The following is an 18,563-nucleotide window of genomic DNA, read 5'->3' on the forward strand; positions in this document are numbered from 1 at the left end:
CATGGTGATTGGCGGGGAGGCTGCCCTCCGACACGAAGGGAGAGGAAGGAAGGGGAAAAAAGGGTTTACTTCACACAAACGCCGATACGGGAGGTAAGAGCAGATAACAAGAGAGCTGATGCATGTTGGTTTTTATCTCGATCTACAGGACAGGAAAGGGACGTGCTTGATTTACTGCTCCTTTCATCACTGCCCTGTCTGAAGTGGCAACAGGCAAGAAGCCCAGCTGACCTCAAGCTGCTGCAGAAGCTGTCAGCTCCCACCATCACACACACAGGGACCAGGCAAACATGTTTTGTCCAGGTAGTGCAGACCCTGCCCAGACAGCCACCCTGCCCATGTTCCAGCAAGGCACAGCTGCAGAAGAGGGAGGAGAAGCTTTACTCCCAAACATCCCACGGATGGGCTGTCATCACACGAGAGAGAAGATCCTCCACGATTCTGCTCTTTTGGAGAAAAAAAACAAAACGAGCCATTCCTTCCGCCAGTCCGGATTGTACATTGTATGCAAAACCAAAGCTAAAAGGCCTTGACCTCAGAAAAAAGAACTGGCACTTCTCAGGGCCATATGTACCCGCAGCATGTACGTGGCAACCCCTGGCTGCTATCTTGTCTGTGTAAACAAGAAATGATTTATTTTCCTCATCATATAGCAGAAAGGAACAGGATCTGATGAGCATGCAGGAAACATCTTGCCCTGCCGTCTCCTACCAGCAATTTTGCAGTACTCAGAGCGTATAACAAAAGAACATGAATTTGCGTGTTTTAATGTGTATCACCACTGAGTTCTTTAGGAAAACAATATGGAGTTCAAGACAATAGGTTACAGCTGCATCAAATGCTACATTTGTGGTCTAAAGGTGAAGTCAGTGTCTAGTCAGTTACATAAATAAAAATCTGGGAGAAAGCAACGGTGGACTCTTCAAAACCTAACCTAGCTTCAAAGCACAACTTTGTACCAAGACAACCCTTACAGAGTGCCTTCAAATGACTGAAAAATGGGAATGTCAGGGGCACAAAGCAAAGCTGGAAAACTGGAGGCAGCCACATTATTAGGTATTTTAGACACGAGAGATGCTGCCCTTACAAGCCTGACCAGAGCAGCAGCAAGGAGCACCACTATGAAAGAGATGAACAACTGAGCAGAAACAGTCTTGATTCTGGCAAATCAAACTGTCTGTCTACTCATCCCTCCTAGTCATATAGGAGGGATATAGTCGTATATGCAAGCAATAAAGCTGATTTAGTTTTCCTCTGCTTAGATCCAGGAAATCAGTCAAAATGATATCACAAAAATAGCAAAAAGAAAAAAAAAAAAAAAATCCCCTTTTTATCCAGCCAACCAAAGCTGGAAGATATTCTTTTGGCCTCCTGAGATAAAGACAGTAGTATTTCTCCCAGGACCACGTTCAGGGGACCCACCCTTACGTTATTAGGGCTGATAAGCCAACTTCCAGAGATCCTTTGCTCTGCCTTCGATCAGTTGAACAAATGTAATGATAACAAGCACAGTAGTTACGCCAGTCCCCTATCCATGCCCACCTAAAAGAAGAAAACATCTACTATCACCACAGCTCAGTGTCCTTGGTTTTGTACTGACAACAGCTTCAGAGAAAGGGATAAATGAACAGAGCCCCATCAGGATATCCTGTCATTCAGTTAGGAAGGGTTTATTCAGCTTTGCAGTGAAAACTTTCAGCAAAGACCCTGCATTTTGGAATTTTTCCTGCCTGCAGGCAAGCTTCTCATGCCGAATCTTTCACTCATTTTCTTTCAGGAAGACAAGAGTCCTGTTAAACTATTTGCCTAAGAATGCAGAAGAAGTAACAGCTCTAACAAACGATCCGTTTATATCAGAATTTTAGTTCTTCTGTCTGGAGGACTCTGAAGGAAAATAATCAAATTCTTCACAATGGAAAAAAATCCAGTTGTTTTATTCTTTTTGGCTTTTTTGGCTGTGGTGAAGCTGTGTTTGGCATCACAAGTCCCAGATGAGGTAAGAAGTGGCTTTTCAATTCAAGTAATGAATTATTGTGTGTCTGTATCTCACTATGGGTCAGGGGCTGTTTCATTGTTACAGGGAGACTAGTTATCAGATACTGCATCTGATAGAAGAAAAACACGTTTTGAGAGTCACCGATGCTGTATGACATTGAATTATAAACCAAGAGCTGTGTAATTCAGTCCTCTGAAATAACAGAAATGCATCTGTTTATTCCACATGAGAATTTGGCTCAAATGATGTTTCATGAGTGTCCTGAAAATATCTCTAAAAAACACAAACATGGCAAAAGGCTGTAGCTGACTCACTCATGAAAAGCAACAGAAGAAAACCACTGGAATTTCTGATAAGTCAAAAGATGAAAGCAAAAAATTTTCCATAGTGAAAATTATCCACTCTACTAACCATAAGGAGGAAAACCTATTTCAGATAGGTGGGGGGAAAAAATCTAAGGAATTGAACTACTGGAAGTAATTGTACAAAGTTATACATTTAAGTAAAAGAATTGTAGACTTTTAGGGACAAGACGCATTTGTCATGTACAAGTCTTATGGGTCTGTGGAATTTCACAAAATCTGTTTTCACCACCCTCACAGAGAGATAGAAAGTTCTGGGTTGAAAATCTTAACCAGGAGCTCCAGGAGTTCAATAGCAAGAGATGAACTCATTTAAACTGTCTCACAACATGAGGCTTTAAATTACTGCATTCTGGACAAAAAACACTTATGGAAGAGGAAGCAAAAGGATCAGGAGAAATTGTGGAGGGGAAAAAAAAGAGGGGAAACTACTCAGTTTTGTCTTAAATGGAAAAATACTTTGAAAGTACAAACATGTATCGGGAAAGGTGTTATCTTATTCTGTCTTTAGAGCAGCTAACAAATCACCTTTCTTCCATTTTCCATAATAGCAAAAAGGGAAAATGAGGAAGTGGGGGAAAGTGGAAATAACTCCACAATTTAAAAAAAAAAAAAACAGGTTTTACAGCTGGTGGTAGGGAAAGGGTATAACCTACTTTTATTTAGATTTTACCTTTTCAAAATCTCTCTGAATTTTCTTGTACCAAAAGTTAAATGTTGTGGGGTGCCATTTTATGACAACTTCTGCAGTGAGATCATTCTACCCGCTCCTGAACCTTAATATCCTACAAGCCTAGCAGTTTCTCCAGACTCTTAATGGCTTACCCTGAGCACCTGCAAGGCTTCAGTAGCACACTCGGTTAAAGACTCAGAAAAATCAGCAAGTGCTCTGAGTTTATGATTCTTCAGCATTAACAGTACTGATTTGACTGGGTGGAAATACTCATAGGAGTTACGGTGCCCAGACTGCGTGTTTGTGTTGTGTTGGTTCTTGCTCTGGTGCATGAGTCATCTCTCATTAAGGATGGGCCGCTACGGTGGTTGCGCCGGTGCTGAGTGTGTGAAAGGCTTGAAGCGTTCAAGCCCCTTTGTGTTGGTTCCTCATGAGGTGATTTTGGATGGGAAGCAAGGTGTAGAGATGTTCTGGTTTGAGTATGCGTGGAACCACCTTAGACCTGAAACCCAAAGAGCTGGGTCAGTCCAGTGCTCCACCAGCGCTGGGCTCTGCTGGGAGTGGGGGGAGGCTGATGGGTCTGCTCACCGTGGCTTTGCCAAGTGTCTGAGTGAGCTGTATCCTCATTATCTGGAAAAAGGTCTCATTTTTATTTCAGAAACACCTGAAATGCACCCACACAATAGTAAGAGGTTTCACTACCGAAATATAACTACTGTACCTGAACACTGCCCAAATCAGATTTCAACAGTACATTTGGAAAGACTAAAATTTGAAGACTAAATAGATGCTGAAATATACTTATAAACTAAACTGAGTGATGACTACCAAGGAGAGTCCCTCAGAGCTCATGCAATTCAATCTCCTTATCAGTGTCTGCGATACATCCTCAGTCTTCACTACTGAAACGTGCTGCTATCACAAACATTGAAGGAAGAATAACTAAGGGGAGAAACCACTGGGGTCAGGGCTTCATTCAGGACTACCAGGCTGTGGCACAAGTACAAATCCTGCCCAAGGTGACAGTGTACTTGCCCAGGCGAACTGTGAGCTTCTGCAACAAGGCTGCAGAATCCCACATGTGCCCAGGAGGTACGATGTTCCCTGGACAGCACAGGGTTCCATGTGCACATATGCTATTTGGGAATCCCTGGACAGAAATATTGGAGCATATCCATCAAGCAACACACAATAGCACTGCAACATGCTCCATCCTTGGAAGTCATGGCTTAGAATACACCCTAGATAGCAAACGGCCTGAAGCTTCTGCTGTGACACCGCTGCAGAAAGGGTAATGGTGAATTTGCTGAGGTGGGAGACCTTGCAGGGGGAGTGCACAAGTCCCACTGATGTGCACAGGAATCGCATAGAACAAGTTGGGTCTGACACTCCCCATCCAGGAGGACTATTGTTAAACTGGTCACACTCCAGAGGAAAGCTGGGGAATGACTGAAGAGCTGGGAAACCAGAGTCATAGCAGGGAATTCAATAAATGCTATTGATTTAGGTACACAAAGAAGGTATACTTTGATGTCAGACTGTAAGTGTTCATAGGAAGGGAGTAGTAGAACTGGTAGCAGAATGGCTTCCTACCTGTTGTGCAAACTCCAGAGGAGCAATGGCTGGAGACTGAAGCAAAACCATCACAGACAAATTACAACAGAAACAACATACTACAGTTTGTTTCTCCACAGCTGACTATTTCCAAATCAAATGAATACTTTCTAAAAGATTTTCTTGTTCAAGCTAAATTTCATGCAAGAAGCTCCATTATCCTGTATTATGCTCCTCTGGTATAATTGTCCTTCTGCCTTTATAATCTGGAAAACTATTTAAAACGTCCATAGACAACTATTTACAACATTAAATAGTTTCAAATGGATGATGCTGCTAGAGCTGGCCCCTACGTACATACACACATGCACTCACACACATATACAGTAGGCAGGTACAGTTTTTCAAGATAAACATGATTTCCTCAAGTTGGCCTGGCAATGATTCAGACACTGCTTTAATTGACTACTCAACTGCTTAATTGAAATCCCATTCAGAGAGTTCACATCAATTCTACTGTGCCAGACAGGAAGTCTGTTGTTGTCAATATTGCTCGAGTGAGTTAAGACCACCTAAATGGGTCCGTACTTAGAGAACAGTGGATAAATAATTATCTTGGAATAGAAAACGGAGCACTTCACAAGAAGGATTTAATTTATTACTTTTGTTGGTTTTTAAAGATCATATTTTGCATTAGATTATTTCTCACCATTTGTGAATTATGAACTCACTTCTACAGATATTCACCAGGAAGAAAGAATATGAAGCCAACATTAGATGGGGTTCAGCATAGACTTTTTGCTTTAAAATAGGTCAACTGTTTTAGTAGTGGGAAGCAGACACTATTTTTGATATATACTTTCAAACCTAGGAATTCTACAACCACAAAATACAATGCCACCACTGTGACAATACCCTAAGCCTTTTCTCCTTTTTGCTACCTTCTCAAGCCATTTGTCAGATTTGCATTCTTGAAACTGGAACCTCCACAGGAAGGGGCACGAGCCCTTGGCATTTGAGCTAGAGGACTATAGCCAGGTTTCCCGAGATGGGGTGGTTCTTTCTGTGGCTTTCTCTAGGTGAAAAAGGGCTTTTCTCTAGGCTACACTTCTCAGTATCAGGCCCATCACTTCTACCAGATTTCAGTGCAAAACTAAATGTCATTTTTATGCCAATTTGAAAATACCAGCCTTAGTCCTTTAATTCAGTACAGCGGTGCTGATAATATGAAACCCGCCTTTTGAGAGGAACAAAGGTTTATGCTGTGTTTTGTGTGCACAGAGCCACAAGCAACTTCCTCCACACCTTGTGTTTAGTTTTGCCATTGAATGGAGAAAGCACTTGCTGGCACTTGTCTTTCTCCATCCTGCTTTGGGCTTGTGAGGCAACCAGAACTAATGCTCTGTTGGCTGATGCTGTGTTGGTAACCCTGGCTTTTATGTCTGCTGAACTTAGCATTTGTTAATAAAGCACTGTAAGGAGAAAAATGACACTTAGAAGGTTTTACCCTGCAGCGGTTGGATATATTTTGTGCAGACAAGACTACTGCAATATGTGGTCTGTTACCTAGTTTAGCTCCAGAGTAGGGAGCTCCTACTGAACAGGATAGAGCTTGTAGCTGTGAGAGACAATAAAGCTGTGTTAAATTTGTCATTTTTCAGCAATGTCAGTGGGGACAGAATTAAACCAACTCAGAGAACTGTTTGCTTCTTTTTAATTATTCTTCTCCTATTACAGCTGAAGAAGCAATGTGATCAAAAGCTGCTCATTCGAATGAAAACTGAATGTGTACCTTGCTCTTCAAACCTCGTAACCCGGTGCCCTGCTGGTTACACCAAAATTACCAACGGGACTGGGATACCAGACTGCAGGTATCTCTTCTGTCAGAGCCTTTCTATGTGAATATTGTTCTCCATTAAGTAGAAAATGTTAATTCATATTAAAAATTCTGTATTTTATATCATTTTCTTAAGGAAGATTTACCATTGGCTTCACCAACTCCAGAACTCAAGCTTCACTCGGAGTACTTCAAGTCTAGTTAATCAGCAAATGGTATAAGAGGAAGATAAACATAGCTATCGAAAGCCTATCAGATTTTCTTTTGGGTGATATCATAAAATCACGTCCTTGTTTATTCTGCATATCGATATGAATGATATACAAATATCATATGACAAATGTATACTCTTGTATAAATTATGTTTATATATTATTCCTATCATATTATCATTATGATATAAATAAGAGATTTCTTCAAACTGCCAGATCGGGAAGGTGGTGGTGGAGTGAAGGGCAGGAAGAAATATCTCAAAGCAAATTTCAAATCTTGTTTTTAAGATTAAAAATTTTAAAAAAATAAAAGCAGTATTTTAGGGAAAATGTAACTATTGTGAGCTTACTTAGCATTTAAAGAATCTTGACAGTAAATAGATTTTAAAATACTGTTTTCAAATCAAAACTTAGAGAAAACTGCTGTGTTTAGGTTGCAGAAATTAAAAAAAAAAAAGATAAATATACTATGCAAAAGAAACAACTTCAAGAATCTTTTCAGACCTTTGTGTTCAATATATGTTCTAATGAAGAAAAAAGGCAGATCAATACAACTAAGCTTAAAGTACTCTTGTCTGACACTGAAGGGAGAAGGGAACGTTACAAATTTCATTTCTCCCCACAGGAGGCTTTTAAGTACTTTAAAGCAGCTCCAACTTTTTTTCCTCAGGTATTATCTAGAAATTAAAACACACGTACTTTCTTTCCCGGGATGTCGGCATCATTGTATGAAGGAATTTGAACAACCTGAGTGCTGCCAGGGACACTGGGGCCCAGACTGCATGGGTAAGCTCTTTTACTTCTACTCAAATTATAGAAAAATAATAAAGTATTAATTTTCCTTCTTTCAGAAACTATTGCAATGAGAATATTGCTCTTCAGAGTTTATTATAGGGGTAGAAATAAACAGCAGTCTTCAACCAAAACTTAGAGGGTTTCGATTTATCCAAAGCTTCATTTAAAAAGACAAAATCATAGAAAAATTTGAACAACTCAGGGAACCTCCCCGGTTTTTAGATTTTCAAAACAAATCATTTCAAGTCAATGCTTGCAAAGTGACTTTTCATTTGGGGTGATCCCTGAAACGGATTTTAAAAATTAAAATTTTCAAACTGCTAGGTTAAATGTTCCATTTCAGGTCAAAAATACACTCAGCTGAGTCTAATATATTTCCAAATCTCTTTAATTCTTTATTTTTTGATGCAAAGAGGGTTGTTTCTTTCAGCTCAACTTGAAACAGTTTTTCCCCTCCATGTTTTTTGACTGTCCAGCGAACACTAAGGGCAATTACTGAAGCAGGGGTAATCAGAAGTGCCTCTCTTCCTGAGGAAAAGCCTTTCAGCATATACACAAGTGCACTGAATCTCAGGCTACTGAAGCGGGCATCAAGACCGCTGAGGAAGTTTCCCTACCCAGAGAGAGTATTTCCTTCTTTAGTCAATGGGTCAAGGCCCGGTTCAATGTGAAGTCCTTTTGTCCACAAAATAGATTAAAAAATATAATTTTAGCCCAAGCTGTGATTTAAATACCAGTCATTTATCTACTAAGGCAAAGTACTCAAACCCCAACCTATAGCTACTTCTATAAAAAAGACAGGCAAATAGCTGAGTTCCTAGTGTGTGGTCACATCTTCCTCTGAAGAGAGCCCCTTATGTGGTGATTTACCATCTTTCCACCAAATGCAGTCTAAGTTCCCGATAAGAGGAAGGCAATATTACATGTGATTATCATCCTGTAAACTTCAGGGTGCTCTGGGAAGCCACACGAGGGGCATCAGTATTTTTAGAGAAGAGCAGAGCTCTCTGCCCCCAAGCCGAAGTCCTGCCTGTAACACTGCAGGCAGGAGGCTGCAGAGGCAAGGAAGCCCTCTCTTCCTTCAAACAAACTTCCTGGCCCCAAAAAGCAAAGAATCAAGGTCTCAGCATTGTTTCTGCTGTCATTCGGAGGAAGAAAATAGCCCTTTGCATTATCGCAATCTCTCTAAGAACATATGGCGCGCCTTGAAACGTTTGGAGGAAAGACGGTCCTTCCTGAGGCCAAATAAAAATCCCTGACTAGGGGTTTACTTCACATTTAGCATCTGACAGCAATGACAAAATTAGGTCTTAAATAGCAGTCTGACTTCCTTAAACGATAGTACATGTTGAAACAGAAAGTGTGAATGGAAGGTGTTTTGTCCCCTTCCCTCCCTATGAAGTGCCCCAAGCCAACAAGCTGCCTGCCCATCCCTCTTTAAAAAGGCATCAAGGAAAAGGGGGAAAGTGTGGGGGGTAAAAGGTCCAGGGGATAAGAGTATGGCCTTTTAACACTACCAGTATCATCCAACCACAGATGCCCCACATGTGTAACTGATGGGCTTCAGTGGGAGCTATTCCCTATATCTCAGCTCTGCGCAAATATTTGCATGGCTCCAAAGAAAAGCCTGGGTACCAACTGAAAGGCGTGCTGTATGGGCAACTGACTAGAAAGCACTGTAATAAAGAAAAAAAAAAAGTGTCAAGTTAAAAATAAAGGCTAAGAGGAAAGATAATAAACCTGATTCTATCCAATTATATGCCCAAAATACTTCTTTATGAGTTCTACCCACTGCTTTAGCCTGCGGGGAGTCAGCTGAAGAGAAGGAATCCAACAGGCTGCATTTGAAAACACTTAGGAAGTGCTGAATTAAACTCTCCGAGACAAAAAGCGGATATATTTAAGCTCTTTGGACTAGGTTATTAAGATCTGGCTTTTGGTCTGACAGTTGTAAGAGCTAAGCAGGAGCATCTCCTTCTTGCTACTTTTCAAAAAATATCCTCAACAAAAGCAAAGGTCTTACTCCTCCCTGGTACCGTGGTGGTGGCTGGTGACTGCGAGCATCACTGCTGCCTCCTCCAGCCCCATCATCCAGAGGAAGCACTTTATCTGCCTGACCAAACTTGTACAACAATATGGTAATTTGCTAAACTTCTGATAAAACTGTCCCCTGGTGGTGGTACCAAAACAAGAGACAAGAGGTAGTGAAGACAAGGGAAAGTGTAATGAATATCATCTGGGGGAAAAAAATCAAACCAAACCAAACCTGTTTTTTCAGCAATATTAAAGTATGCTTTCCTAGAATTCATACCACAAACTGAGTTTTATTGTGATTTCTCTATCTTTGCACATTCAATAAAAGCATCAGTGCAGTTAAAATTGTTCCCAGAGTAAATATTAAACATTTTGAGCGTATGTCCATCCTGACGATAAGATCTAGCTATCACATGGTAGCCAAAAAAAGAAGACTTACTAAAAATCACTTTCAAGATTAAAGTATATCTATTTATTATTTTAACTCATTTCTGGTTATTTCATCTCAATTCTTAATAAATCTTTTTATCTTATCATATCTGAGAGAAACTCTACTAAAGTTTTCATCTTTAAATTTATTTTTTTTTTCACAAGAAGCTCACTCATATCCAACAGACTTTTCACAGACTCATCATCAAGGAATAAATTAAGAAATATTAACAGATTGGTATAAAGCCAAAGCTTTCACTAAAGTTAGGTGTGCAGTTATACACATCCACTTATTTGTTCATCACTCTATCCAAAGCAAATTGATATTCATGAAAACTTCCACATCACTTAAACATTCTAAGTCAGGATTAAGCTTCTCAATAGGAGCATAAAGCCAGTGCTGCCCATCTCCACCCACACAGAACAAACTGAGATTCTTTATAAGCAATAAATCTACCAGTAAGGTACAGCAGAGAACCTGTGAGGGCAGTAGGAGTTTGATACACTTAGATACCACCTGCATCAGGATTATGGTTACCTAATTGGAAGTCCAATTACAGGAAGGAAAAACTTATAGAAGGGAGTTGATAAACCATGTCCACAGAGATACTGCACAACTATAAAAAATAAAGATATCCCAAAAGGGGGAAAAATCTGACAGAACAATCTGACTAAAAATTACTCTAACATGTATTTCCTATTGGGAACCTTTCAGTAAAAAAAATTAATATTGAAATATTTCATCCAAAGCTTGAACTATTTTGAATTGGAAATACAGTTGTTATTTCTTATCCTTTTCCCTGCTGGCTGGGGTTTTTGGTCAGATTCCATCTCACCCGGTGCACTACTGCCTGTAATCACAGTTTTAGCACCAGAAGATCTGAAGAGCATAGCATATAGCACACAATTTCTACTAATCATCACAGCCCATTTTACAGAAGCAGGTTATGAGATACCCAAATCTCAATTTCCAAGATCATTTGAATCAAATATCACAGTCTTACGGGAAGTACAAGGGAAAATGCAAAAGTTTCCACATCAAGCAAATGTGATTTGTAGGGAAAAGGAAGAGGCTTATTTAAACTCTAATTTAGCACCAAATACAGTTCTGACAGCAACTTTTCAGTCAGGGTTGTATTAGCAAACAGAATGGCCAGGCAAACTCCACTTTTATCAAAAAAGTTAACAGTTTAGCAGATAGACAAAATCAACATGCTACTTCAGAACTGGAAAACTATTTTTAGTACAATCTATTGATTACGGTCATTAGCTTAAGTTCCCATTCTAGAGAGAGTGACAGTCTCTAGGGGCAGCGGAACTAGATGATCTTTAAGGTCCCTTTCAACTCTAACCATTCTGTGATTTCCAGCCTGTCCAGGAGGAGCTGCATCACCATGCAACAGGAGAGGACGCTGCTCCCAGGGTATAAATGGGGATGGAACATGCACTTGTCAGGTACGTCCACCTTCTTTTAACAGTAGCACATAAGCTCTGCTAAGAAATAATGTGTGTTATGTGGTATAAAAGCATTAAAGAAAAGTATTTCTGACATAGCAAAGATGGTCAGCTTGGAGTTTATTTTGTGCTTGGCTTGTACTAATCTTCACACTATTATTTCTACAGACTTGAGTATGTTTGGGTGATGTTATTACAGAGCTCTTTCATCTTGTCTTCAAGAAACAGATGGTTTGAATTCCTCTGCTTTTAAGACTGTGCTGTTACTTATGACTTTTTGCCCTAATTAGAAAGGCCTTGTACTTGGGACTAATACTCTCAATATAATGCTCCTTTGATGAGAGTGCAATATGCAGCGCTTAATAACTTCAACTAAAAAAGATTTTCTTAAAAAACAACTCAAATGAATCTTTTCTACCTCCCCCTCTACTGGTTAATCTTTCAATTACATCAAAAGCGCATCTTCTGGGGACTTGTGAAAAAGAGACTGAGTGAGAAGTAGTCAGAAAATACAACCCAACAATTGTAAGAATGATTTTGTCACTAGGGTTGATTACAGTTCTTTACTGTTAACTTGATATTCAGAACATCTGATTTGGTTTGAGGTGTAAGAGCTAAAAATTTAAAATTTAAAAAAAGGGGAAAAAAAAAAAAATCATTCAAAAGACAGTGTTTTCTAGATTGCAGTAGTCATCTCTGATTTTCTGACTGAACCATTCATGTTATTTTCTATTGACATCTAAAGGTGCTGTTTTCAGGCTGTTAAGCACGTGCCTATCTATATAGAGATAGATAAGAAACTTAAGGTTTGATTTCCAATCTGTAATTTACAGAAAGGCTTTGCTGGGACTGCCTGTGAAAAATGTGCTGAAGATAATTTATTTGGTCCTCACTGCACATCAGGTAAGTTGGAGCTTTCTTTATTGAAGTGGGGAAAAGAAAGAAGAGTGAAAGCTGTATTTGGACACTACAAAATCCCAGTAAAATGGGTGTGGGAGGTTCTAAGGGTTTACCATTAAGAGCTGCTGTCTGCTTCAGGGAACGCAACAGGGAAAGAAAGTAGGCAGCTACTTAATTCTTTATTCACAGTGGGGCTGAATTCAGAAAACACTCACATTCTTGTGCTACAAAAATAATAATCTTAATCTTATTTTGAATGCGCTTGTTATAGCCAACAGTTAAACAAATTAGGGATTAGAATCATCTGTATGTTCCTGCAGGTATGCCTTTCTCTCAGCCAGTTATCGTGTTATCCACTTTTCACCCTAAATTACAGATTTGCATTTATTTGATCTAAATACAGGAGGCTGTTATGGTACTTAAAATATAACAATATTATATATATTATATATATATAAAAAACAATATATATATAACAATATAACAAATGCATAATTTATAGTGGTTTACAGTTTTAGGTTATGTTTTTACATTGGTTGGCCATACTTCTATTATGAGAAGAAGGACAATGGATGGATCAGAGCTCTGTGCATTAATTAAAATGTGCATGTACCACGAGTGTATATATTTGCATAATATTTTCCATTTGTACCCATTTCTTAGTGATTTCTAGTATTTTATTCACCTTGCTGGCCCCTGAGCATTAAACAGACTCATCAGAAAACTGCCTGAAAAAAAGGACTAAAAAATGGCTCTTTTTAAAGGGGTAGTAGTTGTTTATCACTAAGTAAAACTCTTTTTGTTCCCTCAAAATCTACATGAAGTTCCTTCTAAAAAGTCACAAATAGTCTCAACTTTAAACTAATTGTGTTGGCCTTTCTAGGCTAAGCCTACATCACTGCTGACTCAAAACCCCTTTTTCCACCAGCTGTCCACTGGATGCCAGTGTTGATACACAGAAATGTAACTGAGCCAACAATTTAATGAAAATAGGGTACTTGAATGGATTCAGTATTGTAAATGTAATTATTTTCTATGTAGCTATCAGAGGACTCAACTGCATATTAATTTAAGCAACATTTTACACTTCAGCTTTCAGATATTTGAGCTCCTCCAAGTTTTCTAAGCACATATAAATACTGTGCATTTGTGACTAATTGCTTTCCAGCAATACATTAAACATTTCTGGTTTTTATATTATGACTACTAACATAGGTAGAATGTTACTAATTAATTAGTGTAGGTGATTTGCATGAGCACAGGATATATTTGTAAAGGGAAGAGGATACACTACATCACTGCAACTTAAACACAAAGTCACCAATATGCCTGTATATCATGGAGACTTTTCCAAGTGTAACTAAAGGGCCTTTTTAAAAAGCATCATTACCATAATTGAAACAATTATGACCATAAAGCTTTTTAAGTATACTTCAGGCTTCATAAACCACTTATAAAAGGGTCTCATAGTTGCCTGGACTCTGAATACAACATCTTGTGCGCACACTATCACAAGGTTTATAACTTAAAATGACAGAACACAGGAACAGGACCAGAAAAAAAAGCCCGAGACCTACACAGTACGTAATTATCCTTCTAAATAAATAAATTCTACTGGGGGGGGTGGGGAGGGAAGAAGTCACAAAACGCCTGTCTTCTGGAGGTGAATTGAAGCCAAAACGAGTGATTTGTTAATAGTTGCAAAAAGTCTCTATTACACTTTATATTCAATTTTGGCTCAAATTTTACAAGTTTTATGGCATTAGTAACTAGTCAGTTTGGTGTTTATAACATGTGTCCTGAAGGTTTTCAGGCCCCAGGCTATTAACAGCCTGCAAAAATCAGTATGTTATTTACTGATGTATGTAACTGCAAGTATTGATCTTCTCATAAATGGAAGCCTATAAATTCAGGAACTCAGCTGTTGTTGGCCAGGACACTATTTGCTATGGGTAACCACTAATGATGTCTTTACGAACACCATTATTATTCAGTAAAGCCAGTCCATCTCTCTATATAGTTTGCAGCTGCGTTCATGGAGTATGCAACAGTGGCATTACAGGAGATGGAAGATGCACTTGCTTTTCTGGATACACAGGGCTCAGCTGTGATCAGCGTAAGTAGACTGCTTTCTGTGTAAGATATATTCAACAGCTCTGATGCTGTTAGACCTGGCAAGGATGGATATAAAATTAATCTCAGGTTAGTCACTCTAGAGCAATCAAACATACACTGGACCTCAAACCCTGTGTGTGAGCTCCCATAACTATTATCACCATTTCAGTTGCCAGAAAAATGATGACACCGATGAGATCAAAGGTCTCTAGATCACGCGTTGTTTGAACTAGCAACCTGCAGAACGCAATGCCTCCTGGCACAGTGTGCAGGCACAGCTTAACCTGTTGCGCTCTGTCCCTCAGCAATAGCTGAATGCGAGGCCCTGCAGTGCCCTGCAAACTCCAGATGCACTGCCTCAGGTGAGGATGGAAGACAGCTGCAATGCACGTGTCTGCCCAACTACCACGGGGATGGTACACAATGTGAACGTGAGTAATGTTCATGTCCACTGAGTTCTTTGTATACAGCATCCTTGGTATTATAGTTCAGATATTGGGCATGCTTTTCAACCAAATCTCACTATCTAGTTGTTCTTGGGTTTGCATCACAAAAGAAGTCTCATGCACAAACTGGATACCTTCAGGGTGAAACTAAACCCTAAAATGTGTTTCAGAAGCACATCAGTCCAATTGCTAACAAGCTTCAGTCTGAGCAACCAGACTAAGCTAGTAAACCCCCTTGAAATACATAGTATGGATACTGGGTCAACAGTGCTTACAAATCCATTCCTATCATGTCCCACTACTTGCTAAAGTTAAACCCCATAGTTTGCTTCTTCCATAAAAATCAACAGCAACCACCAGCTTATATTTATTGAATATTCATCATGTGGTGGCTCATTTTCATTACTAAACATAAACTCTACAGACAAGAAAGCTCATTTTAGCTTTCCTGTTTTATATGAAACAAAGCTAATAGTATCTCCGCTAGAGTCTACCTTAAAGATGTCTTTATAGGCTCCTCAACCTGCCATTGAATGCTCAAATTAACTACACTACAAGAGTTCAGATTTTCTTTCCTCTAGTCACATTATGTCTTACAGCACCAGCTCTTCCTTCTAGACCAATCGCAATGAAGAAAATGGTTGTATCTGATGCTGGAAGCACTGTTTAGTAAATGTTGGCACGAATCAGGCCACAAATACAATACTTATTATCCTGTCCGAAAATATTTACATTCAAACTTTTTGGTCCTAACTATGATGTCATGGTCTCTGAATCGGCTGGAATACCACCCAAGAGCAAGACATCAGAAAGTCACTCCTCAGAGTTGTTTTTTTTCTAGTAGGCAGCATAGATGAGAGAGAGAGAAAAAAATTGCAGCCACCAGCAGAGGAGGATGCTAGTATCCCCACCTCTTTTGGGTTTTGTATTGATGCAGTCTACGTGGATGTTGCTCCTCTGACCCAGCACCTTTAGATACTGGGATCATCTATGGCTTAGACCAGTGTCCTTTACTTTTGACTGGCTGGGGAGCACAGGACAAACAGCTCCAGCACAGCTAAGTACATAAGTGAGGATAGTAGTCGCTGCATCAGACTCTGCTTGGAGGTGACGTTGCTTATGGTTGATTTGAGCATGTGAATATGTGTGTACATGCATGATTTCACAGAGGAACAGAAGAGATGGTTTGAAAGAGTGAAGCTAAACATTACCAACTTTTTCAGTCGCAGCTGAGAGGGAAGAAAGGGAGGAGGAGAGGGGTAGACAGTGAGCAGGCACCACCTTTTAGGTGAGTCCAGAGCCTGCCACCTTCCAGCTGCAACTTGTGCTTGACTATATCCTAAACTGGACACAAAGGTGTGAGGAGGTGTTCTCCAAGCACTGCTGTACTATAAACAAGGACAAACAATGCCATTGCCTTGAAAAAAAATGGCTCATGGAAATAACTAGTGAGCTTCCAGTCCAGTCCTGAGACTACAGCAGTGTGGAAGACTCAACTAAAGCACTTGCTGGCCAGTTTTCAATGTAGCTGAATAGATGACATTATATTGTTTAATTACCGGAAAGAAAACAGCAAAGGCCTATTGTATTGAGAAATATTTTCCAACTGATCTAACACATGCTTAAAGCTCATATCACCTATCTGACCTTCTCTGGTTAAAATCCACTAGAGAACAGAGAAATAGTTGTGATATTTTAATGAGCACATTACCTGTTTTAATCTGTTTATAATTCAGTTTGCCAAGTTAAGAGATCATTTCTGTTCAAAAGAAAACAGTTGGTTGCTACGTTAGTATAAACACATTCCTCCCTTCTGTCTTCATGCCGCCACTGTACTTGAGACTTGGCTGTAATGGAAAGTTTAGTCTACCCAAGCTTTGTTTGCCATGGAGGTGCTCTGGCAAATCCTCATCTTCAATTTCAGAACAGTGGGAAATAATTCATTTACTTCATTTTTTTTCTCCCCCCCAAAGCAATCAACCCATGCTCTAAAAAGGTCTGCGATCCTAATGCTGACTGCATTTACCTCGGGCCAAATCAGCACAAATGTACCTGTCGAGAAGGTTACAGAGGAGATGGTCAAGTCTGCTTACCCATAGACCCCTGCCAAACAACATATGGGAATTGCCCTCCACAGTCTACCATTTGCATATATGACGGTCCAGGAAAGGTTAGTGTTGAACGGGTGCCCCAGACATTTCCTCTGTCAACTGCCTAGGAAGGGATTAATGTTTTCTCTCCAAAAAGAAGCCACAAAGGTAAGGAAAGAGGCCTTAGGGAGGCCAAGCTCTACTCCTAGCTTTGGCATAAGCCCTGACGGTGATCAGGAGTGAGTCTCTTTACCTCCCTCTCTAGGCATCTATGTGGTGTTTTCCCCTCTGAAAAGGGAAATGGCAATAGTAATCTTTTCTCTAGAATATTTTGGCTCAGATTTGCCTCCCCAAAATGAAGGCACTGAAGTGAAGCTTTTCCCAGTTAAGTTTTCTCCCTCTGACCATAGGGGGATTGTAGGAACAGCAGGCTCTTTACACAGGTATAGCAGATAAATGCCTACAGTGAATGTATTTAGGAAAGAAGTAATCTGGGTCTTTAAAAAATACCAAAATGAAAGGCACCATAGAAAGGCTGCATATTATTCACAGTTGGGAACTGGCTCAGGTTTCCGTGAAGAGCCAAAAAGGGAGTCACTTATCCAGGATCATCCTGTGCTTCACGTTCATATAAGTGCTGAAATGCCTCACTCATTAATAATGTGCGTTAGCAATTGTTTTGGGAGGCAGCGGGCCGTGGGAACAGAAGTAAAAAATCTGACCTACCCACACAGATTTTAAATGCTTTCTGGTCACAGAAGCTAATCTAAAGGGCTTTATCTGAAGGAAACTTACCTGAAAGTCAGTAGTTTTCTGGTGTGGATAAAACCTAGAATTGAGTTGTATAAATACGGATAAGCTTTATGCTTGCATCTGAACTCACCAGGTGATTAACTAAGGCTTTGGAACACCACTGTCTTTAAACCCTAGTTCCAGAAAGTATGCTGTGCATGTCTAATTTTTCTCTCCCATCCTTCTGATTTAGTCCCACTGTGAATGCAAGGAGCACTATACAAACTTTGTACCCGGGAAAGGATGCAGCATGACAGACATCTGTGAAACAAACAACATCTGCCATAAAAAAGCCAAATGCTCAATGGCCGCACCAGGACAGATTGCGTGAGTCTTTTTGCTTATTAAAGCTTTCACCCAGTTTCTCCCTCTTCCCCCTCATATACAGGTTGCTAAAACAAATCCAGTAGATGAACACCTCCTGAAGTTATCATTAATGGTTTCTTTATAAAGGACAAATTACAAGATTTAATGTGGTTGGGGTCAACCAATTAGCATTGTGTTTGATTTCATCAGTCCAATTGCTAACATCTACTAAGTTTTATTTTTATAACACTCAGAGGTCATTGCTACACTAGTAACTAAAAAGGACCAAGACCTCTTTTCTGTTCCTCAGGGCAAACAGCACGGTCCAGCTCACAGCTAAACTCTCTTCTTCTTCCAGAACAGAGTAACTGCCTCTTGGCCGAGGTCCCTGGCACAAGCTACCCCTTCAACTGTGCCTGGGCACTGCCTGGGAGAATGCTACTTGGTGTGGGCCAGAAACATGCCAGGCAGCATGCTAAAAATTAATCAGCATTAATTATCATGGGACAGCGCTGGAGCCCTGTCTATTTTTAGTATACTAACACTAGGGAATCTGACCTCCATGCT

At 39.9% G+C, this 18,563-nt stretch overlaps 1 protein-coding gene across 3 annotated transcripts in view; it reads left to right on the forward strand.

Moving 5' to 3' along the window:
- Positions 1 to 1,871: 1,871 nt before the first annotated feature.
- The window catches only part of STAB2 (stabilin 2), an 87,528-nt gene continuing 70,836 nt past the window's right edge, over positions 1,872 to 18,563 (forward strand). For all 3 annotated transcript variants that reach the window (XM_014937467.1, XM_014937468.1, XM_014937469.1), the window contains exons 1-9: positions 1,872 to 1,996; positions 6,323 to 6,456; positions 7,305 to 7,420; positions 11,262 to 11,347; positions 12,181 to 12,250; positions 14,268 to 14,363; positions 14,668 to 14,793; positions 16,782 to 16,978; positions 17,884 to 18,017. In XM_014937467.1, the coding sequence (XP_014792953.1) occupies positions 1,913 to 1,996; positions 6,323 to 6,456; positions 7,305 to 7,420; positions 11,262 to 11,347; positions 12,181 to 12,250; positions 14,268 to 14,363; positions 14,668 to 14,793; positions 16,782 to 16,978; positions 17,884 to 18,017 (1,043 nt within the window). In that variant the 5' untranslated portion in view covers positions 1,872 to 1,912. The remainder of the gene's footprint in view (positions 1,997 to 6,322; positions 6,457 to 7,304; positions 7,421 to 11,261; positions 11,348 to 12,180; positions 12,251 to 14,267; positions 14,364 to 14,667; positions 14,794 to 16,781; positions 16,979 to 17,883; positions 18,018 to 18,563) is intronic.

The sequence above is a fragment of the Calidris pugnax genome, unplaced genomic scaffold (assembly GCF_001431845.1).
Source record: "Calidris pugnax isolate Ruff unplaced genomic scaffold, ASM143184v1 scaffold1, whole genome shotgun sequence".
NCBI classification, from domain to species: domain Eukaryota; kingdom Metazoa; phylum Chordata; class Aves; order Charadriiformes; family Scolopacidae; genus Calidris; species Calidris pugnax.